The following is a 27,791-nucleotide window of genomic DNA, read 5'->3' on the forward strand; positions in this document are numbered from 1 at the left end:
TTAAGTTTTTGCTTTTATTTCTCATTTGCGGGGAATATATTCTGTTATAATAGTGGCGTTGACCACCCTATAATCATAGGCCCTGATAATTTGGTCAAATTCTTCCATGACTTTAAAACTGCAAAAACACCCACATCCAGTGGCTGTAGGAGGTGAGATGAGGCTGCAGAAAGGTATAATCCTATTCACATCGCAGGTCTGATCCAACTCAAGGGTAGTGTAATTGCCGTGACCATCTAGGATAAGACGCAGGCAGGTGGGTGCCAATTCGCCGTGGGTTTGTTGTGGATAAACACCCTTGTAAGCCATTTTGTTCCGACCTCATCCGTAGCCCAGCCCTTGAAGTCCACATCAAACCCCCAGCCATCCAGCAGCTGTTTACCGTTGAACCAGCCTCCATTGAAAGGACCTGGCCCTTCCTTCAGCATGATGTATGTAACTTCTAAAATACATTTGGCCGTTCACGCGTTTTGGTGAGCAGCTGACAAAGCAGGTCATGTGATATTACAGGCCTATATCGGAATAAACATAATCCGCGACATCTTATCCTTGCTCCAACTTCCCACAAACATCAACAACCAACAGTTTGTACCTCCAGCACACTTGGATTCTGATAATTCCCTTCAAAAAAGTTCTGTACTGCTGTCATTTACGAATAAGATGACCGGATCTGCTATCCCTTATCTACAGTTGAGCTCATTATTGATGAACTCGCTTTCAAGGGAAGCAAATAAACCTTGCTTCATGCCTATCTCTTAGCCCGTAATGGGGGAAGATTTGGGCCCTGATTTGATACCAATTTGCCATAGCCTAAGATACCACTTTTCACTCGAGTTATCCCACTCTACTCCTCTACCTGGCTTGCCTTAAACTCTACAATTCTCAAATCCGGCCGATTCACAAAGTACGCCGTCGCCCCTGCGGGGATCAGGTCGTTTTCGGAGAAAAGTGTTCGCTCCGGCCCTGTGAAAATGGTGATGACGCCAAACCCTTCGTTTCGTGACCACAGGGGGAATACCCCGATCGCGGCCTGAGGATCCTTGGATTGTGGCTGGAGCGTCTTTTTCGTGGCGGGGCCGGTGAATGTCTGCATCCGGCATCCGACGAACAACGTCAGCAGTGCAATCTCACAATCAGTTGAGTAAAATAACCACAAAGACTTACGGTCGAACTCAGATCAATCCCTGCGCCGCTAATCGATGCATTGATCCCTCCCCCTGTCAAGATCCGGTTCGGATGGTATTTCGATACTACGACTGTCACTTCTTCTATGTGCTGGTTGACGACCCAGACGCACGGTGGAATCCTTCTTACCACACGTGTTAGAGCTCCCATCATTCCACGCGGACTCGGGTCGAGATCAGGAGGCAACGGAGGAAGATGAGCCCATTCTGTTAGGGATTCAGGAGGGGGAAGGTCGTTGGACGGGGTGGATTGGAGAGGTTCTTTTTCCCCAGTGGAGGCCCCCTCCGGGCCTGAGCTTTCTGAGATTTTTAAGTTGGTCATCTCTCTCTCCGATGCAGCTTCGGTGGACGGGATTGATTGTTGTGCTGCATTGAACCCACGAGGCTGCAAGTTAAACGGGATATGCGCAATATCATAACACACGACATCATACTCGTCCTCATCGTCCATGTCTCGCGTACCGCCTCGGGAAATCTGCATCGTGAGCTTCTGCAGCGTGGATCGGTCGTTGCTTCGGCCCTCAGCGTTACTGGGCACAGCCTCCGTCAAATGCCAGAGATCGACGGGTCTGCTGGTCAGTATAACAACTAGCCTCTCATTGACGGGCCGCTCCTGGGGTATGCCGCGCGGAAAGGAGAACCCTAGGCCACGCAGGAGACCTAGGCGGTCTGCTCCAACGGTATAGGAGCGTGTGGGTGGCAGCTCAATACCCGTCGGATGAGACTTGGAGATTAGCGAAATCTTACCCGCCACATTGACGTTGAAAAGGGTGGCGTGCACCGTGTTCTGGCCATTGTTGCGCAGTGAAACATACCACCGTTCGCCCTCATTCACATGGTCGTCTCCAGTGGACAGGATCGTGCGTCCGCGCTCCCCCTTTTCGACCAGCCTGAATTCCACCTCCACATTGTGCTCGAGCCGCTCGGCGGGTGCACTGTCCAGGGACAGAAGGTGCTGGGCTTTCGCAAGTCTCTCAGTAGCCGTCACGATGTCCTTGTAACCGCGGCAATCTACTTCGTCCTCGCCAATTATCCACTGCGATGCAACTTGCACTCCCTCTCTTGTTCTGAGACTGATCCGGTCCCCCAAACGCTGGATTCGACCGATTGCCGCTTCCCGTTCGTCAGACGTTGCGATGCAAAGGTATCGAGAGCCCCTGATGAGCTCCTCAAGCGCTGAAGGCAGTAGTTCAGAGGGAATCGTCACAGGCCACTTGTTCAGCGCCTCTTGCTCGAGACGGGCCAATGCCCCTTCAGGAGGGATTTCAGTGTGTTCTTTGCTTTTGTATTTAAGGTCCGCAACAGCGCGGAATCCATCGACGTGTGTGACGACCGCGTCTGCAATAGCAGTGTCTACCTGGTTGCCGCCATCCTTTGTCGTTGTTGATGTGGCACTAAACGGAAAGACCCGATATACATTCCCCTCACGCACACCTGCGACCCTGCCGGCCTGAATAACAGCCAGGCCATCATCCCCTTCCAACTTCAAATGCAATGCGTCGGAGCCCATCTCCTCCAGCGAAAAATGGCACCGCGCAACAGGGCCCTCAATCTGTGGGTGTTGGAGTGGAAACATTGCATTAACTAGCTCCCTCACCCTGAGCACCGTCGTGCGCCAGGAGACGCTATTACTATGGTCCTTCGTCTCTTTAAACACTCTGACAAGCGCATTCGTCAGTGCTCCCGTCCAGTATCCGCTTGAATCCTCATACTCCCATGCCGTCTCTGTCGTTGCAGCCGCTGCGATCCTAACAGCGTGCGGATTTCCCTCGATGTATTCTTCTCGACCCACTCGTCTAGAATTACCACCACTGCCACTACTCAGGTCTCCTATGGAACTGTGAGTGTGATTTCTTGCCTGCAGCAGCCTGTCAATAGACCGTTCGATATCGTGATAATACCGCCCACCCTGTAGGCTTAGGTTCTTTGGCGTCGCGTTACCACCCCAGGTCGGCTCCCGCGCCATTCTACCAGAATGACAGCAGTCTAGGATGACGGTTACATTGCGTGTCTGGTCCGTGGTGTCGCGGAGGAGGTGTGAGATTTCGATTTCAGTGATCCCACGAAAGTCATCAGGGGCCGACTGGTCAAAGTCGACTGGGACGAGAAACTGGTAGCGCCACTGTTGCTGGTCTTTATCCCTCGACTTTTCATTCTCACTTTCATTTTTACTTGCATTTTTATCCTTCCCGGCGGCGTCAGCCCTCTTCGCCATCCCACCATGACCTGAATAATAAATAACTACAACATCCTCTGGCCCTGTCTGCTTTATCAGCGAATTCCACGCAGCGCGGATCCCATCGCGCGTCGCATCTTTGCCGCAGCACTGCGTGATATCGAAGTCGAGGTCTTTCAGCATGGCGCTAATTCGCTCTGCATCACGTAGAGTGCCGCGGAGACCGCCGTAAGGGCTGGCGATTATCAGTGCACGTCGGACAGAAGGAGGAGACATTGCTTCAGTCCTTTCTCTTTTTTTTCTTTCCCTTTCTTTCCTCCTGTTTTTCTCTGCTTATTTGGGGGGAGGATCGAACTTGGTTAGAGAAGCTCGACCTTACTAAAGGGGAATGAGAAGATATTGTGTGCAGCGAGGGGTATTATTCTGCGGGGTCGAGTTCAAGCCATGTTCGACAGGGATATTCGATATGGAGGTATCCCTGATCCTTCGGGGATCATGGGAAGTTCGATTGATTGGTCTCTGACTGACTCTCTGCTGTCCATTTGGGCTGCTGGACTCGGGTCTCGACTCGTCAGCTGAACAGGGTATAGGCAGTTCTACGAAGAAGCTACGCCCTTTTCGTACTCTGTGAACCCTCAGCTAAATTATGTGCTACAAGTATCTCGCGGGTGAAATGGAAGTGCCAGCAAGCTTCATACGAAGTGCCTTGGCTGAATATATGGACCTGCTTTGATGCAACCAAAATGATTGCAGAATTTTTAGCATGAAAAATTGATATTAGGAAATTTCAATTTGATACTCAATCTCGTTAGAGTCCATCCCTGACTAGCAGCCTTGAATGGGAGCTTCGCATTTTTAGCCAGCCTAGTGAACCCTGCATTGACGGCGCCTATTTATGCGGCGGGGTTTGCTCTCAGCCTTGTGATGGGTACAAAGTCTGCTCGTGTTAGCGCTTTCTTACGCGTTCCCATCCGTTATACAATCAATGCTCACATTGACCCCAACTGACTATGGAGTTGGCAATCGCAATAACACGCCGGATCCATGAAGGACACCCCATCAATAATGATCTCCTGGAGCAGCAAGCTACGCTGCTCTATGACCTCGCGGCCTGTCAAGCTCAAGAAATGCAGTCGTCAGGGGAGGACGGCGACGGCGGCAAGCCCAAGCCCTCTGATTGGGATGTATACGGCTCTCTTTTAGTGTTCAAGCACGGCGGCGACCCGCTTGAACAAGCCGACAAAATCACGTCTAATACCGAACCAATGTTCAACGCCCTTCATCAGATGGGCATGGTGCAGGCAAAAGGGTATCTACGCGTCTTTCTCGCAGCCGCTCGGTTCGCAGCGTTCGCGACTCCAGATGAACATCCGGAAAAGCAAGCCCGGCGCATAACACTGAGCCGTGCCGAGGAGGCTGCGCGGAAAGTTAACGGCGATCCAGAGGGGCTGGATGCGTTGGTGGACCTGGTGGAGAGGAACCTTGCAGTGGCAGACGATGAGAAGGACCGAATCGAATGGTTGATTGAACTAGTCCAGACACTACACAGGCGGTACAAGGCCTATAACAGACCCGAAGACTTGGATGCGTTGGTTGATGGGGCGCAAAGAACGCTGCGTAAGATCCCGGCCGGGGACCCGCAAAGGATTGCCTTGTTAAAGCTCCTCGCACCGTTGCTTGAAATTCGATATATGAAGAACGGCCATCTGTCCGACCTTCGGGCCCTGTGCCAGATTCTTATTGCAAAAGTCGAATACGCGTACTTGACGATGGATGATGATTATCAGCTCAAGGCTGACTGGGTTAAGAAGTTGTGTGAGCAGCTAGAGGCACAGTTCAGGGTCTCCCATGACCCGGAAGACCTCGAGATGTGGATCTCGCATGTTACAACTGGCGCCTCCAGTATTTCCAAAACCATGGATGACTGGTTGCTTCTCTTGCAGGCGCTTTGTCGAGCCAAAGAGGCCAAGTATAATCTGAGTATGGAGCCGACAGACCTTAATTCCTGGGTTTTGACGGCTCAGCAAGCAGTGCGAGTTGCCCCTATGGAATATCCTGAACGGGAGACACTAATGCGTAACTTGACCTGGGCCGTGGTGTCAAAATACAAGGTCACGGGGGATCAAAAGGACCTGGACGTATTCCCGCTACTAGCTAAAAACAACCAGCCCTTAAAGTCGTCCTCTGAAGCCCCCCTCAAAGAACTATCTACACATCAGCCTCATCAGGATTTAGAAACCCTTAAATCTGGGGTGTTGGAAGCGCAAGACGTGCTAGATTCGACGCCCGACGACGATTCCCAGCGGGTAAAACGGTTTGTGGCTCTCGGCACTGCTCTGGGAAAACTGGCGAAGGCCAACAATGACCCAGAAGTCTGGGTGCAATGCGCTGAAGCATTCCGTCAGGCCATCGCGGCGGCAACCTTCGGTTCCAATGAGAGGGCGGTTCTCATGTGCGAACTCTGTGGTGTCCTGAGAACCCAGAGTAGGCTCACTCAAGATTCAGAACTTGCCCGAGACGCTGTCTCAGTCGCCCAAGACGCACTGACGGCGTCGCCCGATCGAGACACGGCAAGTACCTTTGCGTTGTGCGAGCTTAGCTATGCGTTGGAACTTCAATATGAACACTCCCTAGACTTGGATGACCTAGAGGAGAGTGTGTCAGCGGCAGAACGGGCAGTCAAAGTTTGCGAAGCCCTTTCGCATGACCTCCTGCGCCCTGACTGCTTTTCACAACTCCTGAGCGTCTTGGACACACAGTGTCGACTCACTGGTGATTGGACAAAACTCGAGGCTGTCTGGGCAAAACTAGATGCTGAACTTGTTACAGGAACGATATCGCCAACGATCCTCGAGCGATATTGCCTCAGCATCTATGGCCGGTATTTGGAAACCGTCAATCCGGATTACTTGGAAGCCGCATATCTTGCAGCGAAACAGCTTGTTGGCACAGTGAAAGAACGAGATAGATCAGACGTCGCTCTAGCAGTGTTGTCTAGAATCTACACCAGCCGGTACGCAGCCAGACATGATTCAGACGACCTAAGCGAGGCAGTTAACCTCTGCAAGACATTGCTAGACAGGCTGACTGATCAACCTACTAAATGTGCGCCTCATCTAGTCCGGATGGGTAAGCTCCTGGACCTGCAGTATTCAACGAAGCGAGATTCCAATGATCTGGATGCGGCAATAGCGTATCTAGACCAGGCATTTGGCATCGTCGACCGGGATCAAGATCGGAGCCTTTGTCGAGATATCATGCTGCAACGGAGCCGGGCAAAACGTACTAGATATTACTTGAAAAAGAATAAATGTGATATTGACGGCGCGCTAGCTGATGTCGAAACCATGCTGCAACAGTCTGACGAGGACGATGACCCTCAACTCATATTTCAGCTCACAATGATCCTCCTTGACAAGTACTGGAGCCGAGACTATAATATGAGCCGCGAGGACTATTTAAGGAAGATATCGAGTCTTCAAATCAAGGCGATCAGAGTCAAAGCCGACGATTTATCCACTGGGGAGCAAATAACTATGACTCGGGCCACGATGCTAGTGCTGCATTTGCTTGATGATGCCGACGAAGCCAGCAAACTGGCTCAAGAGGCCGTCCAGCGGCTTCCAATGCTCGTTGGGCGTCACTTTCTACAGGACGACCAACAGAATGTCCTCCGTGGGGTCGCGGGGCTGGCCTCTGAAGCCTGTGCTATTTCTCTAAAAGCCAACAAGGTCCATCAGGCGCTCCAGCAGCTAGAATGTGGCCGGGGATTAATTCTGCGATACATGATGGACTCCAAAGCTGATCTGGCAGGATTGCTGGGGACGGAACATGGCGACTTGGTTCGTGAATATGAAGCGTTACAGAGGCAGGCGATGCAACCCATCGCTGATGGCATTAATCCTATGATACAGCAACAACTTCGCAGGCATCGGACGGATACAGTGAAAAAATTGAATGCATGCGTGGAGAAAATACGTCAGATTGAGGGCTACGAATGGTTTCTCAGCGAGCCGGAAATCGAAGAGCTGTAGCGTGAGGCCAATGAAGGGCCCATAGTCTTCGTTAATATGACGACGTTTGGAAACGATGCGATAATGGTGACCAAAAATTCCGGTGTCAAGTCGATCAATCTCCCAAGCATTAGCGGATCAAGCCCTTCTGTTCTCAAGGGCGAAGTGAGAAAGCTCCGCGCTACGGACGTCGACCCAGGCCCCTGGAGGGATATGGACGATGACCTAGAGGTAACTGAGAGCGGCGACCTTTTAGAATGGTTATGGGTCAACTGCGTGAAGCTCGTCTTGGATAAACTATCCAAGGACGGAGATGTGACTTTCCAGGCACATGAGCCGCCCCGAATCTGGTGGATTGGCACAGGGGCCGCCAGCGGACTCCCATTCCACGCTGCGGGAGACTATGGTGGCAATAACCCAGACGCAAACACTCTTAGTCTATGCATTCCGTCCTACGTTCCAAGCATCGGAGCGCTTCGTTTTGCGAGGAAGTCTGCCTCCCGTCTTGATAAGGGGTTAGGCCTACTTGAGGGAAGCAGGAATTCTGTGTTGCTAGTGACGATGCCATCGTCTCCGGGATTGGGAGACCTCGATGGTGCCATGCTCGAGGCAGAGGCCATTGAACAAGTCATCGAGACGGTCAAAGATGATAATAACCAGGAATCACCCACCAGCTGGTCAAGGAAACTTTTGACATGCCCTTCCAGCGAGGTTGTCTTACAGAATCTGCCACACCACAGCATTGTGCACTTTGCCTGCCACGGCTCCGCAGACCACATCGACCCTTCCAAGAGCCAGCTCATAATGCAGACACGAAACCCCCAAACCGGAATAATCACCGCTGACGCGCTGACGATGTCAGCCATTTCCCGCTCCATAGTGACCAGAGGTTCATCATGGATCGCTTTTCTCTCGGCCTGCTCGACGGCTGAGACAAAGGCAGACAAATTCGTCGATGAGGGCTTGCATCTCGTCAGCGCGTTCCAGGTCGCTGGATTCGCGCACGTCATTGGCTCGCTTTGGACGGCGGCAGACGATGCCTGTGTCGTCCTCGCGCGGCTGTTCTACACTTTTCTTACCGCGCAGGGCCAGTCTAGGGTCGTGGATCCGAACCGCGCGGTGGCAGAAGCGCTGCGCGATGCCGTCTTGCAACTGCGACGGGCGTGGCTACGTAATCCGCGGCTCTGGGCAACGTTCATTCACTCTGGGGCCTAACATACTCTGTTATATCAGCCGGTCGGAGAGGAATGGTAGATAATGCGGGTAGTGGTCTTAAATAGTTCTATTTGATGAGGATAGTATAATATTTTAAATATATTGGAGTATAAAAATCGAACTTTGAATCATTCCCCTTCCCGGTTAGTAGGGCACGAATCCCACCACTTTTCCTAAATATTTACACGAATTCGTGTAGCTTTAACTTCACCCTTCTTCCCCTTTAAGCTATGTAGGGGCTTTTAACTACTTCACTAAGTCGATATAATAGTGTGACTTCTAGCTATTTCCCCCATTTTGTGATTGTTGATATGGACAATATATAATGTAAAGAAGCTCAACTCGTCTGAAGAGGAAAGCTTGACCAGTTATTTAATACAACATCTGCTCAACTCCCTATATACGAAAGAAAGAAGGACGAAGTTTTGTCATGTCGTTTGCTTTTGAACATGTGATCAAACACTGATATTTTGACTATTTCCAAGGTTGAACGTTTTGTCTGATCAAATACCACATAACCTGAACAAACTAAAGCTTACGGATAAACCCTGTCGTATTGCATATTTGCTAGACAGGCCATCGAGTATTTGTTTAATCCCAATAGCTAAGATATCCGGACTTGGTCTACAACTCGAGCAGATGGCGGCGTTGGATGGCGCTGAAGACCTTGAAAAGTATACTATCGACCAGCTTCCAGAAACCGCCTATTACATCCCGGATTTCATTTCAGAGGGCGAGGAGGAGAGACTGTTAAACAAGGTTAGCAGTGCCATATCTCTATTTCAGGTTATATTGATCATTGGACCTTATCATGCAATATCAACCCATCGATGAGTTAATATGTCGAACTGACCACCACCGCCTGCATTTATTATAAAAAGATTAGATCAGTCCCAGCTCCAAAGTGGACACAGTTATCACGGCGACGACTGCAAACATGGCCTTCTGCACTTAGCAAATCCAATACCCTGCTGGCATCGCCGCTCCCAGAATGGCTTGAGTCCCCAATAGCCTCTCGCTTCAGAGACATCGGAGTATTTGCTAGCTCGCCGCATGAATCACCCAATCATGTGCTTATCAACGAATACCATCCAGGCCAGGGGATCATGCCGCACGAGGATGGTGCAGCATATTATCCGATTGTTGCAACAGTCAGCCTTGCTGCGCCAATTATCCTGGATATCTATGATAAAAGAGATAGTGATCAAGATCAGTCAGTGGAGGGCGGAGATGCAGCTAGAGGGCAGCAACTGCCACGATATCGGATCCTTCAAGAAAGGCTGAGTCTGTTGATTACTACTAAAGGGCTATACTCGGATTATTTGCATGGAATCGCTGAAAGGTTGATTGACGACGAACTTGGCCCGGAAACGATATGTAATTGGGAGAACTTGGGCGACAGCCAGTTCTTCGAGACGGGGAAATATGAGAGGAAGACAAGAGTTAGCTTGACATATAGGGATGTGCTGAAGGTATCAAAGCTTGGGAACAGTATGAAATTTCTGAGCAAGAGATGATTTAACAGGTAAAACGGGACCACGGGACAAAGCAACGACCCTCCCTGCTGAACCTGCGCCTAACTATCTGATCCACGTTGAAATCGAATTCTACGAGCTACTATATAACCATCTACCATACAGGTGGCAACATGATCCACCTATCTTTAACCATTTCCTTCCCGAACTTCTCGCCGTACCATTGTTTGGTAGCTACTGCTGACGTACCCAACGTTACCGCCGTTAAAATTAAACCGGAGAACACAGTCTTGTTGACTATCGATCCGGGCGGTGCGGCCAGGAAGCTTATCGCGAGGTATATCACACATTCAGCCGTGTAGTGTGGAGATATGATCCGGGCGAACGCTGGGTGCACGGGTAGGGTATATTTGACCAGAGACGCCAAGTACTCATGACAATCATGCTGGATTCCAGAAGCAAATATGAAGATCGGTATGAATATCAGTGATCTTATAGACGGCGCAGTTAAACTGGCGTCACCCAGCGGCTTATCAGTTGAAAGCAAAGTTCCTACGAAGTGTGTTAGCTCTGTCTAGCCAACCGAAGCAGAAATAAAAAGTGACGAGTGACGGTCAAAACATACCGGTCCCCTCAATCCAGATAGCTACCCCCATAGCAATGTAATAGGCAAAACCATAGAGCCAAAGTCCACCGAACATCCTTGATTTGGACGGTTTCACGAAGGATATACACTCATATAGTCGACGACATGCCTGGATGGTAAATAACCCCCAGCAGAGGAATATCTGGTTGAAGGACATGGAGCTCTCCCTGCTACTGTGATCTACCATGCCAGCAATCAGCTGGAATGCCCAACCCCTGGTCAGCAGCTGGTACCACCAGAAGAACGACAGGGCGACAGAGCAGTAGTAGAACTGCGTGAAGTAAGAATGCGGCACATCCCAAGCAGCCACACTGTTTAGTATCCGGGACGCAGTCGTCACTGTAGCCTTCTCGTCCGCGGGGGGTTCCTTGCCCTCCTTTGTTGATGTAGATGGCAGAGACCGGGCACCGTATGATATGAATCGTTCCCGGAGAAACTCGAAGCTATTGACGGCTAGGATCTATCATCTAGCAAGTCAGCACGAGTCCCGTCATCTCCTGAAATCCTCTTCTTTATATAGTTGTATATCAGGCTCTCGTACACCAGCAGCTAGCGTCACGTATCCCCCTCTCATCAGGTCGATCAGGTCCAGGCCGGCGAGTGCATGACCGAGAGCGAGTCCCATGTTGGATCGCCCGTTGACTGCAGGGATAAGCCTGGCAACTAATCGATAATAACTGTCCGGCGATGCTGGAGCGCAGAAGAGCAGCCGGCGCTTAAAAGCTCGAAAGCTGAAAAGAACAGCAGTTGAGCACGTGACATAGCTCCAGAAAGGGACGAGCACGACACTTTCTCATCTTCTTCCATTCTTGTCTATAATCGTCTATACACCGTCCATCTTCTCGTCTATATATCGTCCACCTCGTCCTCCGACTCGCCCTAGATATATATCTATGCATGCCGTCTGTCTATCAAACACTCTGCCAGCGTGAGCCCAGATAGGCTAGCGTCGACCGAACGGGATTAGCGATTTCAAGGCCTTCGCAGCGTCTAAGAAACAGCGAAACAGCCTCCGTCCGCGACCAACTTCCATCGTCCCACGACTCGACACATCAACCAGAACACGCAGCTCCGCCGGTCAACAGGCCCGCGACATCGCTATACCACCGCCAGCCCTTGCTTTACGACCGTCTAGCCGTCCGGCCTCGCGTTTTTAGCATTTTTATCCTGCCAAAAACCCGCGAGAGCTTGCTTTTTGGCCCTTGTCGAAGAACTACCTCGCCCCCTCTCGCTGACTCGCCGTCGGTTCCTCGAGCCCACCTCTGCTGAGGATGCGACAAGGAGGCTCGATATCTCAAGTTTAACCGCTATGAGTGATGTTGAAACGGCCTCTTCGCTACCGGATGCTCTAAACTCCCATCACAGAGCTAGTCTGCACCTCGCACCCGAAACCACCCTGGCTGTGACTCAAAAGGCGACTCCGAACGGAGATGGACGGTCTACGCTCGAGGACGTGGCTGTAAACGACGACGCCGTGAGCGTCAAGGCTGATTCTGAAGCAGAGACGATTATTCAGTCTGGCAGGGAGGAACTGTCTCCGGAGAAGAAGAGGACCTATATCCGACACGTCCCCGGCCAAAATGAGAAGAAGGAATCAGAAAATGGCATCCGAAGGGCTCCCAAGTTCGGACAGCCCGGTAATTGGCAGCTTGGGAAGAGGAAACGACCGGATCACGATAATGACGACTCCAGATCGGCTCTACGGAGTAACCCGAGTTCACGGGCCTCGAGTCCTCTCCCGGCCCTGAAGCAGGAAAAGACAGACGATCCCCAGGTGTTGTCTATACTGCAGACGCCGTTATCGCCTCGTGCTGATGGTGCTACTGAGGAAAAGCCAAATGATAAACTCAAGTACCATAGGAAACGGGAAGGCGCTAGTGTTGACACCAGAGACGCGCCCGGCGAAAGGCGCAGATATCACCACAGGTCTGCCTCTGCCAGCAACGGGCCCGATGGCGAACCTGACCTCTATCCCTCGCGTCATCATGATAACAGATCTCCCTCTCCCCCGATTCGCTCACACAAGAGGGTAACCTCTGATTCTATACACTCTCCACCTCCTCCTAATATACAGAAGAAGAGAAAGGCGCCTCCTCAACCTCTAATCGACCAAAGATACCACCCTTCAGAAGGCAGGGCCTCGCCCTTTTCTGCCTCAAGCGCCGGCTCCCCTCCACCAAATGCATGCGCGCGTAGACTTGCCTCCTGCGACACCTACCCTTTCTCTCCTATAAAGCAAATGCAAAACAAAAAGTTACGCGACCAGAATGGTCGAACACGGCTGGCGAGAGCATGTGCGGCGCAGGAAGTAGAGGCTGCCAAGTCAAGACAGGCCGAACGACCTGAGGATCTCAACGTTCCCGACAATGCTGGGAATACGCCACTCCAGATCGCTGCGCTTGAAGGATGTGCTGAAATAGTAAAGTTTTTGATTGAGGCTGGATGTGACATCCATACAAAGAATATCGATCGCGATACTCCTCTCATCGATGCTGTGGAAAACGGGCATTTGGACGTCGTTAAGATCCTTCTAGATGCTGGCGCAAATCCTCGTGTTGGTAACGCCAAGGGCGACGAGCCTTACGACCTTGTTCCGTCTGATAATGAAAATCGAAACGAGCTGCGGCGCGTTCTTGCTGATGCGAAATCCCATGGAAATCGACGCCGGAAATCAGATGATATAAGTGGCCATGGGACTGCTTCAACCAAAGATCCCCGTTCCCGAGGAGCTTCTGCTGCAAGCTCTCCTGATTCCCCTCCGCCCCATACCGCTCAAAGCCCTCCCCCGCAATTTGGTCGACGAAAAACCGTTAGGAGTGAGGCCACTCGGAACGATTTACTGTGGACGAAGCCTACCTTCGAAAACCTTCGAGGCTTTGCGGCGAAAGGCGACATGGCTGGAGTAGCGACAATCCTCAACATTCTCCAAAAGGCGGACACGGAATCCCTAATTGCGGCAGCGAAGGGCGGCCATGATGAAGTTCTCGGGCTCTTGCTTGGAATCGGAAACCCAGACCCGGACCCGGAGCCTTTAGCTTCAGCAAATCACAGACCTGGTCATGATACACCCATGTTAGCTGCGATCGGAAGAGGTAACATCGATGTGGTTAAGCTTCTTTTGAACCAACCGGGATTTGATCCTACTCGTACGGACCCTGAAGGCCGCCGGTTTTTCGAGCTCGCTCAGGACCGCAAAGGAGATAACTGGGGGATGGAGTACAATATATTGAAGGAAGCGTATGATAAACATGTCAGCAAATATTCCAACCGTCGAAGAATCGAGTCTAGATCTCCCCGAAGGTCTCGTGACACCCTCAAGGTAGCCAAACGGCCAGATCGAGATTCAGCATCGCCAGCTTCGATTATGCGCAAGAACCCTGGTAAAAGCCCTGCACCCCATCGTCAGAACGAGGACGGGTCAAAGGATATCAAACTGCAAAAGGAGAGGAGGTCCGATAGCACTTTGCCCACGAAGGACAGGTCGAGTTTAAATAAAGGATCAGGCCGAGAAGACTCTCAAAGTGTTGCTGATGAGCGGGATAACGGCCACACCGACAGAAAGCAAAAAATTCCGTCTGATTCACGTAGCCCACGAGAGTCGACCCCACATAAGCCGGGTGAAGAGCCAGTCAAGCGTCGACGCCTCATTGCTGGACGCCCACCGCCAGATCACGCCAAGCGACGACCAAGCTTGATGTCATCAGACTCATTCTCGGGCCGCGAAGATGCATCGAAGGCTGGGGCTGAGGATTCGAACGAGAATAGCCAAAGATCAGAAAAACGCAACTCCATCTTGAAACGTGCCCGAAGTAGTGTCTCGCCAAAGCCAACTAAGCCACGAAATAATGACCATGATGAGCCTCGTGATAAACATGTCAAAAAGCGACGAATACATTCAAGCGAGCTTTCAAGCCACTCGACCAGTGAAGCATCGAAATCCAAGACTGAAGGTGACACACAGTCATCAAAACCGCGCCCTGCTCATCGTGACAACCCAGACGCTAAATCGGAAAATGCCAAACCATCTGATCACGCGACAAGTCATACTGACAAACATCATTTGAACTCTCGTGACGCTACGACTACGAAGCCAAAGCATAGATTATCAGATTCGGGAGTTAAAGCCGAGAGTCCCTCTGAAAACAATACAGGTAGTAAAGCTAGAGCCGAAAGAGAAATCGAAAAGGAGCGTGTTGCCGCCGCCGAAGCTGAACGTGAGCGCGTGGAAAAGGCAAAGGCAGCAAAAGAAGCAAAAGAAGCAGAAGAAGCCAAGATAGCTGCTGAAAAGGCTGCCATTATTGCTCGCGAGAAGGCTGAAGAGGATGAGCGGAAGCGCGATGAAGAACGGAAGCAGCTTGAAGAGGAGCGAAGGCAAGAGGAAGAACGCAAACGCAAGGAGATAGAGCAACGGCGAGCCCGCCAAGCTGAGGAAGAACACCAGCGAAGGCTTGAACAAGAACGTCTCCGGCAAATACGCATACGGCGAGAGCAAGAAGAGCAGGAACAGAGACGACGAGATGCCCTACCTAACCGTCTACGTACGGCAGCCAATCTGATCGGTGCCAATGACCCCAGAGCAAAAAGCCATGGCTTTCTCAAAAAGGTCATGCCTGTCCTGCATGCTACACGCGACGATCTCGAGCCGATGTGCGATCCTGAATTAAGAGATGAGAAATGGATTCTCAACTTCTATGTTGCCCTCTTGCTTGCGACTAATGATCTTCAATTGTCACAGTGTACGTGCCCTCGCCCGTTTACCATATATATTTACGTGAGCAGTTACTAATTGTTTAAACAGATCCAAGCTGGGAGAAGAGACCTGCTACTTCAACACAAAGAAATAATATTTGGGACTGTAGTGGAAACATGTTGACGGAAACTCAACTACTTAACCCGATAAAAGCCACCAGTGATGAATACTGCCAGCTTTACAAGGAAACCAAGCCTAAGTATGAGAGGATGGAGCATGTTTTTTGGGTAAAGGTATGTCTCAATATTCCTCTCGAAAATTGTAGACGAGGTATCGACTAACAGTAGAAACAGTGTTCTGATTTTATGGATCTCGTCCCCCATATCCCCCACCTCCATGGACTCCATATCAGCCTCACGGCCATGCATATCGACCCGGAACCTTCACTAGCCATGCAACAGGAGGACTCGCACCCGTCAAACCTAGAACCAAACCATACTGCCCAGCAGCAACCCTTGGTCAACGGTGCTCCTAAGCTCAACGGCGTCCACCCCAGCTCATGAATTCAATTGTACCTGTGAACGTCTTTCATGATATCCAACCACACTGTTCGTTACTCAGCTGTTTCTCCAGTACTCAGCGTTTCTCTCGTTTTTTTTCTTTCCATTTTGCGACATGATTGCATGTTTACTTTTCTCCATATTGTTCGAATTTTGCTTCCCGTAAAAATGGCTGCGTTCATCATCATCTTGGCGACACGGAACGTTAGATTACTTCAACGGGTGATTATGGGCTTTGTATGTAGATGCATGTTTCAAGGCGCTTATGGGGGTTTTCTGGAAAAGGTGGAAAAGGTGGGCTTGCGCAGGGTTCTGTCTGTGTCTGTCTGCGTTCTGTTGTTCTCGTCTCGCTGTCTGTGTTTCGAGCTTTGGTTCCCCGGACGGTTGGCCGGGCTGTCGTTTTCTATATTTTTACCTCTCGCGAGGCTGAGCGCTACGGGCGCTCTCATTCATGTTAATTATTTTACCTCTTCCTACTCCGTACTCTGATGTCTGCTCTCCGTACTTTCTTCCGTATATCAAGAAGGATGTCGTTGGGTGTGTATATTACGTAATCACGCTTAGGGCACACCCACAACATATTTTGGCCATCCCACTCGAAATATCACTCCACGAACCTCTTTTCCCTTTAGACACTCAACTGTTCCTTAAACTCTTTGAGGATCATCCGACATTTAGGAAAACATCCTTAAAATCTAATCAAAATGGTACGTTTACTCAGGATCGATCAATCCCCGGTTTTTAGTTCCCTGCTGCTCGCGTGTGGCTGCTTATCGCAAAGATGGAAACCATCGAAAGAAAAGGCCCATTTCAGCTGACACTTTGCTCAATTCTAGTCGGACGGAGAAGAGACCGCCTCTAACGCCGGCGTCGTTGCCGCTGATGAAGTCGAAGTTTCCGCCAACGCCACTGCAGGCAGCTCCATGTCTGTCCTGGACGCTCTCAAGGGTGTCTTGAAGATCGCTCTTATCCACGATGGTCTTGCCCGTGGTCTCCGCGAGGCTGCTAAGGCCCTCGACCGTCGCCAGGCCCACATGTGTGTCTTGAACGAAGGCTGTGAGGAGGAAGCTTACAAGAAGCTCGTCATTGCCCTTTGCTCCGAGCACAAGATCCCTCTCATCAAGGTCCCTGATGGCAAGATGTTGGGTGAATGGGTCGGACTCTGTAAGTTTGCTTCATTTATTTATTTACCGGCCTCAGGATTGATTGGAACTAATTGGAATTTAAATAGGTGTCCTCGACCGTGAGGGTAACCCACGCAAGGTCGTTAACTGCTCTTGCGTTGTCCTTAAGGACTGGGGTGAAGAGTCCCAGGAGCGTTCCATCCTGCTCAACTACTTCCAGACCGAGCAGTAAATGTTCCGATATTGAACGCCGTCTTTTAAACTATTCGTCGTCGACTTCGCTCTTGTCTCTCCTGCAATCAACCGGATGAGGACGTGTTTCACTGTTGACGTGAATTGGGCCATGGATGATGGAGACAAGGGGTTTGCAGGCATCTGTAAAAGTGTACTAGGGCTGTGACGATGTCCCTCGCCCATGAACAGTTATTGATATATGCGCCTCTGGAGGCATTCATGTACCTAAAGGACTCTTCATATTGAATAAAAAAAGATGGAATCAAACGTTTCAAATACCTCGTATTTCCTTAATGACTTAATGACTTACGGAATAACGGAATAATTTCAAGGAACAGTAATATGTTATCATTATCTTAACATATCACTTTGAGAACCATACACTCATAAAAGAAAACATGAGCAACATAACCTTTAACACCAAACGAAAAGCAAAATATGTACAAGATATCTTCTATCTTAGCGAGACAGCAGGCTAATCGAGGTTGAACAATAGATGAGACTACCGAGGTCTCACAGCGGGCTTATCTAAACTTATAAGCTGGGAATACCATTTTATCTTTCAGTATCGGGTCTAGGGAGAGTTGCTGGTAAGGAGAGCTTCCGGGATCGTAATACATCCCTTCGATGTGGCCAGTTTCGCGATGGACCGAGATATAGTAGAAGCCAGATATGGTAAGTCCCTGGCGTGAATGAGAGGGAGAGACAAAACACCGCTCTGTTAAGAGCATACGTTAGCAACCATATGTATATGGATATAGAGTAGGATACGCACCCTTCCATCTCATCAATATCCATCCCTTGGATAACTTCTCCGTAACCCATTTCTTGCTCACGAGGTTCTTCACGATCTCGTCATACGTCAGGTTCTTAAACGGCTCCAGCTCCCTCCAATAGCAGCTATCAACTTCAGGTCCAGCGTTGAAATTCTTCGTTTCCAGCGTATGAGTGTTGAAATCGATAATCTCGCCTTCTAAAAAGGTAATGATGTGTGCACCTTGGTTGTTTGCTGACTTGTCTGGTATGTTATACGCTTCCATGGTCCCCGATAGCGTCATGGTATTATAGTCGACGTGGTGGATCGTTACTTTGACAGGCCAGCTCTCTGTCTTTGTAGGCTCAGTAGGGTCTGGGTTGCCGTTATTGTTTCCCATGACGTTGGTTGCCCAATAACTACGACCGCTACTAGTGTAGACACTAATCCGATTCTCAATTCCTGGAACTGCAACGGGCTCCGTTGGCCTACTGGTCCCCAGGAGTCGATGCGGTAGCATTGCCGTCGAGGCGGACGCCTGCTGCTGGCCGGAGAATACGGTGCCGGGACTCAGCCAGGAGCAGTGGCCGGGGCCTGCGATCGAGCCTGTATTGAGTATGAAGTCGTCTTCATTGCGGAGGAAGTATTCAAATTGTACGAACCCTCCGGCTGCTGCGGTGGAGAGGCTCTCTTCGTATGAACTTGAAAAACGAACGCGGTCAAGGTATTGGATGGTTTCCTTTAGACGGTCAACAGAGGGATCTTTCAGGTACATGCGCCGGATATCGGAATTTCTTGATGTGTCAACTCGAGCAGGTGGTGGTAAACGGGGGCTTAATCGTCTTGTATGATTTGAAAATGAGGTAGAGGCGGATGCGGAGGCGGAGGCAGAGGCGTAGTCGTCGTTATTTGAGACCGGATTGCTGGTTCTATCTCGGGTGCCATCCGGCCTGGTCCTTTCACCGTCCTGCTGTGTATGATTCTGCATGGCTCGCGCTCTCGGCGAATACCTATGATGGCGTCTGACGGACTGTAGGAGAGCAGCAGTAACCAAGGCCGGGTTATCTCGTCCCAACGGCAACGTAGGCACCCCCACCGCGCGTCCTGCGTCCTGTTCCTCTGGCGACGATTCAGAGGCCGGTGGTACCGTCGCTCTCAGCTCTCTGGGCAAGTGACTCCAAAATGAATCGTCTTCGTCTCTCGGAGCAGATCTACCGAACCACATCTCGTCGCGGGGATGCAGCGGATCGTTGCGTGTAAAGAGGCCTTCCTCGTCCGGCGACGGAGCCCAGCTGTATATCCGGTTCGACTGCTGCGGCGGGCCTTCGTATGCCGGTCCGTGATTCATATTCATGGCCCCCCGTCGGCGAACGATTGGTATCCGCTGGCTGTGTCCGGACGAGTACTGCTGATGCGATCGGGGCAAGTGCTGGTCGACACCAAAATCAAAGGAATCATGCGATGAATCCCCCAGCCCGGCGCCGCCACCACCACCACCGCTACCACCGCCGCCTCCTGCTGCTCCTGCTCCTCCTCCTCCTAGCTGTCGTCTGCGAGTACGAGCCCGAGACGGCGAGAGTTCTGTCGACGTCCGCCGCCGGCTGCGGAGGAAGCTGACGTTCTCGGTATGGATCTCATCTTCCGGGTTGCTCATGAGGGTGGCGGCCAGGTCGGGGACGGGGCTGGCGAAGGACTCGAGCTGCTGTAGATAGTAGCTCAACGGCGGCGGCGTGGCTGATGTCAGGGACGTCTCCCGCTGCTCGTCGAGTCGATGCTGTGTTTTTATCCTCCTGGTTAGCGATGAAAGATGAAGGATGGAGATAGCCTGCGCCAAGATCGCGCTGGGGGAAGATATTTAAATGAAGCAAAGTGTCTCACTGAAGGGGGATTGCTTGTGGGCGGCATGGTGCACTAACTATCCTTGCACTCTCTGCGATATCTCCATCAAACTCGCCAGTCGCAGACATGAAGACGAGAAGGTAGACGAGGTGTTGCGGAGGTTGCGGACGGGAGTTTCTGCGACAAGTCTCGCCCTCGGTCAAATGACGTCCTTGATCGCACTATCTGGAAGCCAAACCTCCGCCACGAAGTCACGGCGAGAAGACGATGAGAAGAGAGAAGATGAGAGCGAAAAGAAGAGAAGAGAGAAGAGAGAGAAGAGAGAGAAGAGAAGAGAGAGAAGGGAGGGGAGATGGTGACGCTGTCTCTGCGCTGGCGCTTGGGTTGGACAAGACACGACCTGTATACCTTCTAGGCATCTACAAAGACAGCAGGTTACGATCACTGCTGAGCTCTAGACAACGGACATGACAGTTGAATCACCTTGAAGAGTCGATATAGCATACTCGAGCAAGGAGATGCAGTTGGCCGATCGATCACGAAACCAAGCTGAGACCGCCGCCAAACCTGCTATCTGCTAAGGATCTTTCAGCCGAGAGCATCATGAACGAGGACGGGATAACAGGTATACTTGACTGGATGGTGTCTGGTGGTATGACTATTCGGAGTACTCAGGATATACAACATGCTAACCGGAGTCCTGACAGTATATAGATCTCACTACACCAGACATGAAGGTATAAAATACCAACAGGATAAGCACCGAAGAGTTGGATCACGATTATGGAGGCATTCCTACTCTCTGGCATCTAAATGCTCAAGATAGATTATTAGATCAATGTGCATTATAGATCTATATCTATTCTATATCCCCCTACTTACATCTCATCTGCTATAAGAGACCATCTAAGAATACATCCATAGATAATGAATATAAATAGCATCGTTGCCACGTTTCATCCGAGGATCTATATCCCCGCAAGACGTGGAGAAGTATATAAATACCCGTATACTCTCCCTGGCATAGAATACCAGTTCCAAGATGGCCAAGATAAAGAGCATCGAACACTTCAGGGTGCTGCCGAGATGGCTCTTTGTCAAGATCACAGACGAAGAAGATGGCTACGGATGGGGTGAAAGCACGCTTGAAGGACACTCTGAGGCCATCGAGGGGACACTCAACGCCCTGAGTAAACAGATTCAGGGCTACGAAGCAGAGTGAGTCGATTCTATAGATACACAGAGCAAGGCTAACACCCCTATTCCAGCGATATCGAACATATATGGCAGACAGCATGGAGACAAGGCTTCTACCGCGGCGGCCCAGTATTCATGTCTGCCATCTCTGGCATCGACATCGCCCTCTGGGATCTCAAAGCTCGACGGCTCGGAGTGCCCATCCACCAGCTACTAGGTGGTAAGGTCCGCAGCAAGATATCCGTCTACGCCTGGATAGGAGGCGATAGGCCAGCCGATGTCGAAGCAGCAGGCAAATCCAGGCTGGCACAGGGGTTCAAAGCTATAAAGATGAACGCTACCGAAGACGTCAACTGGCTCGACTCCCCCCGTGTCCTCGAAGCCAGCGTCGAAAGGCTCAAGACAGTAAAGGCCCTGGGCCTCGATGCTGCCCTCGACTTCCACGGCCGTCTCCATAAACCCATGGCCAAACAGTTAGCCAAAATGGTCGAGCCATATCACCCCTTATTCATCGAAGAGCCGCTCCTCTCCGAGCACCCGGAAGGCATCAAGCAGCTGTCCCAGCAGACCTCGACTCCCATCGCGCTGGGCGAGCGCCTGTACAGCCGCTGGGACGTGAAACGCTTCCTCGAGGATGCCAGCGTCGACATCCTCCAGCCTGATATCAGCCATTGCGGTGGAATATCCGAACTTCGGCGCATCGCCGCCATGGCCGAGACGTACGATGTCGCAATAGCTCCACACTGTCCGCTGGGTCCGATCGCCCTTGCAGCGTGTATGCAGGTTGACTTGTCGATGCCGAACTTTGTGATCCAGGAGATGAGCCTGGGGATTCACTACAACACCACCGCATCGGGTGAGGAGTATGATATTACCAATTATATAAAGGATGCGGGAGTGTTTGATGTGGAAGATGGATATGTCAGGGCTTTGGATCGGCCGGGCCTGGGGATCGAAGTAGACGAGGAGGAAGTAAGGCGTGTAGCCAGAGATGCGAAGCCATGGGTTACCACTGGCTTCTTTGGCCCGGATGGGAGTATTCGGGAGTGGTAGGCCGATTACTATTACTTTGAACAGTCAGAAGAATATGTCGACATCCGTTCTATTCTATCCTCTACCAATAAAAGTCTATAGTAAAACGACAAGAAACCGCCCAGAAGATCAAGTGAAATAAGTGAGATCCAAGTGAAATAAATGAGATAGTCGTTCAAGGTCGTTCTCGTTCCAAGTTCCACTTATCGGCCCGATCCAAACAATCATATATCGTCTCCCAGAATTTATCAACGTCAAGGCTCTGTGGAATTGTAACTCCGACGCCATTAGAACACGGGCTGACCTTCGTACGGCCTATTTCACCCTGCAGGTCGGCTCCCTTAACACAATGATGCAGCCCATCCGTGACGATAGCAACGTTGTATCTCGTGCCGTTGCCATCGTTAAAGGTAAGTTGTTCCTTCAATGCACTGGCCTTGCTGGCTTGATCGTTGAGGTTCGACAGCAAGATGGCAACTGCAAGAGGGTCATGAAGAGGTGGGCCTGCACTAATTCCGAAGACGGTATCATATGTGCTTGCGAAATATGTCAACAGTGCATGAAGGATCTGGCGAAGAACGGTAGGTGACTGCTTCTCCTTGGTATCGTCTATGCCTAGGATGCGTGATTGAACCGCTTTAGTAGCTAGTACCTGATGCGTCAGGTCGACGGTGACTAGGGTAGACTTTGGTGCTAGAACTGGTGAAGAGAATATTGATTCTGCTGACTCGGGGTCACACTATGATGGTAGTTAGTAAGGGCCATGAATGGAAATTGTTACGAGACTAACGTATATGTTAAATTCGGCCCACGGAGTTATGTTTCCCACTCTCGCCTCGTCCCCATCCTTCTTGCTGATGGGAACACTTGAGAACCCTCCGCCAATAGCGCCGCCCATAATGCTAACACCACGGACATGCTCCGCAACGTCGGGGAAGGCCGCGAAGAGTATGGCAACGTTAGTCAGAGTGCCCGTAGCCACAACCCACGCGGTATCCTTGGGCTGCGACAGAAGAGCGTCTCTCATAGCGACATATGCGGGGACATCCGTCACTGCTGGTTTTGAGGGGGCAGGGAGAAGGTCGGTCCCATCGATACCGGAGGTGCCTGGCGAACCGAATGTATTAGCTAGAGGACACCCAGCTGTAAATGAGTATAGACCACACCATGTATATCTTCCGCATGCACGGCTTTACGACAGAATGGCTTCCTCGCGCCAGGATATACGGGGATATCAGAACGCCCGATGGCTTCAAGGATGCTCCCCGCATTGACTGTTGTATTTTCCAGCGACCCATTGCCGTGCACCGTGCTTACACCGAGCAGCTTCAACGCTGGATGATGGGCGGCGAGGAGAATTGCAAAGGCATCCTAGACATTCATTAACCATCTTGCTATCCTCTTGCTCGGGCAGTAGTTCGCTTGCTCACATCATGTCCTATGACGTATTGGTTAGTAGGAGTACCACCAGCGCGAGAGAGAAAGTATACTAACCCGGGTCACAATCAAGCCAGAGAGGAATGCGGCCATCGTCCGACGTCGAAATCGAACCCATATCTGCTATCTCAACGTCTTAATGCTGCAACGATGGAAATGAAACGTCTGGGAAGAAAGAGAGACGGTGAATCTTCGGCTCAGGTCCGACATTTCCTTATCGATAAAGTAGAAAAAGAAGCTATATTAGTCAGCATGCATTCCCGGCTTGGCATTTTGCTTCTCCGACTTCGTTATTACGTTGTGGTGGAAGAACAAGACAGTTGACGCTGGCATCGCTTCGTGGGAGACAGCAACAGCTCGCCGGCTTCTGCTTGTTTCCATGAATCACTCGGCCTTGACCAGCTTATGCCTTGGCATTCCATGATTGGAAATGCCTGGCCTCTCCGGACGTCTGCGGCCGCCTCCATCGAAATCCAAGCCGAGCATACCTACAGTCTCGATCCCTTCACATGGATCCCCTCCCACGTCTCGACCCTCGTCCCGCCTTCACCAGTCTAGTAAACATGCTACAGCCCGGGTACAGTCGAAAGCGGCCAGCGATAGAGCTACAACGGCCTTGATTCGTCGAGTTCTATGCCCGAACGCCTCTGGCCATGGCGGCCTGGATCGCGGCAGCCCTCGACCTCTGGAGGAACTGCTTCCTCCACTCACCAGCTCAAACGAGGTTGATCTCCAGCTGTATGCCTTGATGGCTGTCGTTATCAGAGAGTTTGTCTACTCTTGGTATTCGAAGATCACCCCTGACACAGTCTTCACGGAGGAAGTCATCCAGCTCATTGCACATTGTACGAGGGCTTTGGAACAGAGATTGCGGCGGGTTGATGTGGAGACACTACTGTTTGACGAGATCCCTTCGTTGCTAGAAGCTCATATAATTGGTAAGCCACTGCTTTCATTATATACTCTTTTGTGTTTACAGGGTTATCAGAATGAGCTTGTTTGAATGACGAATGACGGCAGCGTACCGAACCGCCCGTGAAAGCTCAGCGATGGCTGCAGACCCAGGACGGCGACTTCGCTTAGTCTATCATATGCTGAACCCACATCCGGCGCTATCGCCAGTCCCAGGCCCTGGTGATGAGGATGCAGTGAAGCAGCAGGAAGCCGAAAGGGTATACCGTCAGCTCCTAGCTCATGGAGCTATGGCTGTCCTTTTACCCACAGAAGATTTGCAAAATGTCTGTTTACGAACGTTGGTTGGTGATATACTGGCCGATCTACTCCTGGGAGGGGTTGTTGGTGGGAAGGTTGCCGAGGGGTGGTTCATCTGGGATGCCATCTCGAATATTCTCACGAGCTTGAACCACACAAGACAAAGCGATGGTGTGGAACACGATCAAAGTGGCAATCTAGAAAAAGCCGATCACGAACCTGATCAGGAACGATCATCTAGGTTTGACGGTTATTCAACACAAGGAAGCCAATCGATCCTACTATCAACTCTTTTCAGTTTTATGCAATATTGCTATCTAGCTTATGTTGCACTCCGGTTCGTGGCATCGGGGTTGTTTCGTGTCTCATCGACAGTCTCATCCACGGCAGATGCTAGCAATAGCAATAACGCCAAAGAGGCAACTCCTTCCCGCTCAAAGGGTAACATCGTGCGACTGCCTGTTTTGGAGTATCGAATCTTTAGCGTGATTGCGCAGCTTCTCGACATATCGAGCCGAATGCCATGGCTTGGAGGGTTTCTGGCCCTTGTTCAACACCTCCTGATGACAGGCCCGGGCAGAGCTGGAACGGCAGATGGAGTGATTGACAGGTGAGTTTGTTATGACGGCCGAGCCCACTTGCCTTCTGCTTTTCCCATGTTTTTTTTTTGCACGTCCCCCCTTTCACTTTCGCCATGGCCGTTAGGGGTGATGCTCCATATAAACTTCTTCTCGTCGAATGCCCACCCGCTCCCCCCACCCACGCCCTTGATAGGATGGATGAAGGCTCTATTCATTTATCCGTGCTCCATCCAAGACATCGATCTCGAACGAAGCCTCCGAGCAATCAGATCGCATGGCAGGGATCTCACATAGAGTTTCCAGCTTTCATGCATAGCACTTCAGTCACTTGATTTTATGGAGGGTAGGCCCGCGCCCAATCAGCATCAACAAGCTCCTAGCAGCCAAAAAAAGGGCCACAAAAACGACAAAAACGACAAGAAAGACCGCGTATCGTCATCGTGCGTACGCGGTATCTCCGTTTCGTCACTTTGGTTTTTGTAATACCAAAGTTGTTTCATTACCACGTTTCTGTGACAATACGACGCATCCCCCCTGGCCGCCGTGGCCGTACTCGAGTACGGAGTGCATGCGCCCTATATCCAATGTGCATTCAGGAATCACTCCATCCTCCTCCGCGCTGATCTGTGGGACGGGCCTTCCTCCCTTCCGCAAGCCTCCAACCTTTTGCATTCTTCAGGATTCAGCGTCGCTGTGCGCCGATTGGCATGGCCATTCACCCATCCCATCACCGCCTGTATTTTTCAGTTATCGCTGCCCTTTGGTACCCTTGCAGTCTTCCTCGTTTAACCTGCTCGGTTTTCTGGACTAGTTTCTGTTCTGCATTTATTTATTTTTCTCTCTTTGAGAAGCCCGCTAGCTTCGCCTGAGTGTGACGCCATTGCTGACGATGGACGGAGATAGATTCCTTCACGACTGTATCCACAGACACCTGTTGACTGCCACATTCCTGCCGTCCTTGTTGCTTGCGATCCGAACCACGATCTTTCCAATTAATGGTAGGCCCAGCCTAACGCGGGCTTCCGGGGTTTCTGCGGCCACACAGCAGCAGCAGCAGCAGCAACAGCAACAGCAGAAGCAGCAGCCTTCCACCCCTGGTTCAGACGCCGAGATCGGCACCCTCGCCAGCAGTGGTCCTAACGCTGGTAGTCAGAACCACGGCCATACTAACGATGCCCTACAGGAGACGCAGACATCGCTTAATCCAACCCCGCCTCGACCTGGCATGCTAGACGCACCTTCGCCTGGATCTCAACAGCCGTCTGCAGCAGAGCTAAAATCGATCAAACGAACATGTGCTGCGAATATACTTGCGTTGATCCCTCGCCGTATAGCGTTGGCCATTTTCGTGATTCAAACGGATAGAAGATTTGGCTCGGAGCTCAGTACCACAATCGGCGACAAACCGGATCCTCTCGTTCGCTCCAGCACTCCCGTGTCTTCAGTTAATAGTAGAATAGACACGCCTCTACCAGGCGCTGGATCTGAACCGGGACTGGCGAGAGATTCGAATTCGAGCCGTGGCGATGGAAGACATCACGAGCCAGCTACACCTAGACAATACGTCCAAACTCGCAGCAGTCATGATTGCAATAGTAGGGACAATAAGGCGACCGATGACGGCCCCGATCTGGCAAAGGCCAGCTCAGGTAAGGCACCAAAGCCTTACGGCCAAGAGGGAGATGCGGCCTTACTGTCTGCAGTCGAACATGATCTCCTAGACCTCTTCTCAGACACCTATTGTAACAAGCATCTCATTTACTCTATTGTCGAAGCTACTCTCGTCAAGCTGATTCCTGAAATGGGAGAGCATAGCGTGACCGAGCTAATGAGCGAACGGGGAGTTTCGTGGTCGACCGCAACGACCAATGAATGACTTTTCTCGCCCAGCTTGTCTTTCTATTCACTTTCCTTCTTCTATTTTCTTTTTTACCTGGTGACGTACCTATCTTAAAGGTCCTTATTCCCCTTGTATATGTTTTTAATAATATTGACTTTTCGTCTTGCCGCTTCGACCTTTTTTTGGTCCATCCGGTCCCATAGGAATCGCTCATCGGCAGTGACTTGTGAATTTTAGCTACTAGAAGTGGCAAGCGATCCTAACACACGCATGACTGGAGTACCAGGGTCTGCAGTTACACTCATGCACAGATCGATACTTGACTTGAGAACGGGCCTTTTTCTTGCGATCGGTCCATATTCCGCATCCCACTATTTCATGTCACTCATGTCCTTCATGCTACCTTGTTAATGCTGCTATCCACTTCAGTTTACTCTTACTCCATTCTCGCTTTTTGGCTTTCAATGCATCCATAGCGCCGCATCGATACACTTCCGATGTCGTTCATGCAACCTACCTGACCGCTCATCTCATATTAATTTTCTCCGTGTAAGCGCCCGGTCTACATAAAGTATATTGGAA

The 27,791-nt window shown here is 50.9% G+C and overlaps 9 protein-coding genes across 9 annotated transcripts; 6 read left to right on the forward strand and 3 right to left on the reverse strand.

Annotated features, from left to right (window-relative positions):
- Window positions 1–844: 844 nt before the first annotated feature.
- GIQ15_01157 (uncharacterized protein) lies at window positions 845–3,636 on the reverse strand (the record flags this gene model as incomplete). The annotated part of the gene is made up of 2 exons (XM_033548574.1): window positions 845–1,087; window positions 1,165–3,636. 2 exons carry the CDS (start codon window positions 3,634–3,636, stop codon window positions 845–847), a joined length of 2,715 nt encoding a protein of 904 aa, XP_033409525.1.
- Window positions 3,637–4,370: 734 nt separating this feature from the next.
- Window positions 4,371–7,394, forward strand: GIQ15_01158 (uncharacterized protein; the record flags this gene model as incomplete). Its single annotated transcript, XM_033548575.1, has 1 exon — window positions 4,371–7,394. The coding sequence occupies one exon, from the start codon at window positions 4,371–4,373 to the stop codon at window positions 7,392–7,394; it is 3,024 nt and encodes a 1,007-aa protein (XP_033409526.1).
- Window positions 7,395–7,430: 36 nt separating this feature from the next.
- GIQ15_01159 (uncharacterized protein) lies at window positions 7,431–8,588 on the forward strand (the record flags this gene model as incomplete). Its single annotated transcript, XM_033548576.1, has 1 exon — window positions 7,431–8,588. The coding sequence occupies one exon, from the start codon at window positions 7,431–7,433 to the stop codon at window positions 8,586–8,588; it is 1,158 nt and encodes a 385-aa protein (XP_033409527.1).
- Window positions 8,589–10,217: 1,629 nt separating this feature from the next.
- GIQ15_01160 (uncharacterized protein) lies at window positions 10,218–11,334 on the reverse strand (the record flags this gene model as incomplete). The annotated part of the gene is made up of 3 exons (XM_033548577.1): window positions 10,218–10,615; window positions 10,689–11,169; window positions 11,251–11,334. 3 exons carry the CDS (start codon window positions 11,332–11,334, stop codon window positions 10,218–10,220), a joined length of 963 nt encoding a protein of 320 aa, XP_033409528.1.
- A 684-nt stretch (window positions 11,335–12,018) lies between these two features.
- GIQ15_01161 (ankyrin repeat protein) lies at window positions 12,019–15,962 on the forward strand (the record flags this gene model as incomplete). The annotated part of the gene is made up of 3 exons (XM_033548578.1): window positions 12,019–15,445; window positions 15,613–15,692; window positions 15,753–15,962. 3 exons carry the CDS (start codon window positions 12,019–12,021, stop codon window positions 15,960–15,962), a joined length of 3,717 nt encoding a protein of 1,238 aa, XP_033409529.1.
- A 701-nt stretch (window positions 15,963–16,663) lies between these two features.
- GIQ15_01162 (40S ribosomal protein S12) lies at window positions 16,664–17,315 on the forward strand (the record flags this gene model as incomplete). Its single annotated transcript, XM_033548579.1, has 3 exons — window positions 16,664–16,666; window positions 16,796–17,123; window positions 17,191–17,315. 3 exons carry the CDS (start codon window positions 16,664–16,666, stop codon window positions 17,313–17,315), a joined length of 456 nt encoding a protein of 151 aa, XP_033409530.1.
- Window positions 17,316–17,792: 477 nt separating this feature from the next.
- On the reverse strand, window positions 17,793–20,038 carry GIQ15_01163 (uncharacterized protein; the record flags this gene model as incomplete). The annotated part of the gene is made up of 4 exons (XM_033548580.1): window positions 17,793–17,819; window positions 17,869–18,035; window positions 18,093–19,845; window positions 19,988–20,038. The coding sequence occupies 4 exons, from the start codon at window positions 20,036–20,038 to the stop codon at window positions 17,793–17,795; spliced, it is 1,998 nt and encodes a 665-aa protein (XP_033409531.1).
- Window positions 20,039–20,952: 914 nt separating this feature from the next.
- GIQ15_01164 (uncharacterized protein) lies at window positions 20,953–22,160 on the forward strand (the record flags this gene model as incomplete). Its single annotated transcript, XM_033548581.1, has 2 exons — window positions 20,953–21,128; window positions 21,179–22,160. 2 exons carry the CDS (start codon window positions 20,953–20,955, stop codon window positions 22,158–22,160), a joined length of 1,158 nt encoding a protein of 385 aa, XP_033409532.1.
- Window positions 22,161–23,996: 1,836 nt separating this feature from the next.
- GIQ15_01165 (uncharacterized protein) lies at window positions 23,997–27,245 on the forward strand (the record flags this gene model as incomplete). Its single annotated transcript, XM_033548582.1, has 6 exons — window positions 23,997–24,113; window positions 24,160–24,514; window positions 24,597–25,029; window positions 25,273–25,398; window positions 25,966–26,105; window positions 26,473–27,245. 6 exons carry the CDS (start codon window positions 23,997–23,999, stop codon window positions 27,243–27,245), a joined length of 1,944 nt encoding a protein of 647 aa, XP_033409533.1.
- Window positions 27,246–27,791: the final 546 nt, after the last annotated feature.

This window comes from Arthroderma uncinatum (assembly GCF_011692745.1).
Source record: "Arthroderma uncinatum strain CBS 119779 chromosome Unknown scaffold1, whole genome shotgun sequence".
Classification (NCBI taxonomy): Eukaryota; Fungi; Ascomycota; class Eurotiomycetes; order Onygenales; family Arthrodermataceae; genus Arthroderma; species Arthroderma uncinatum.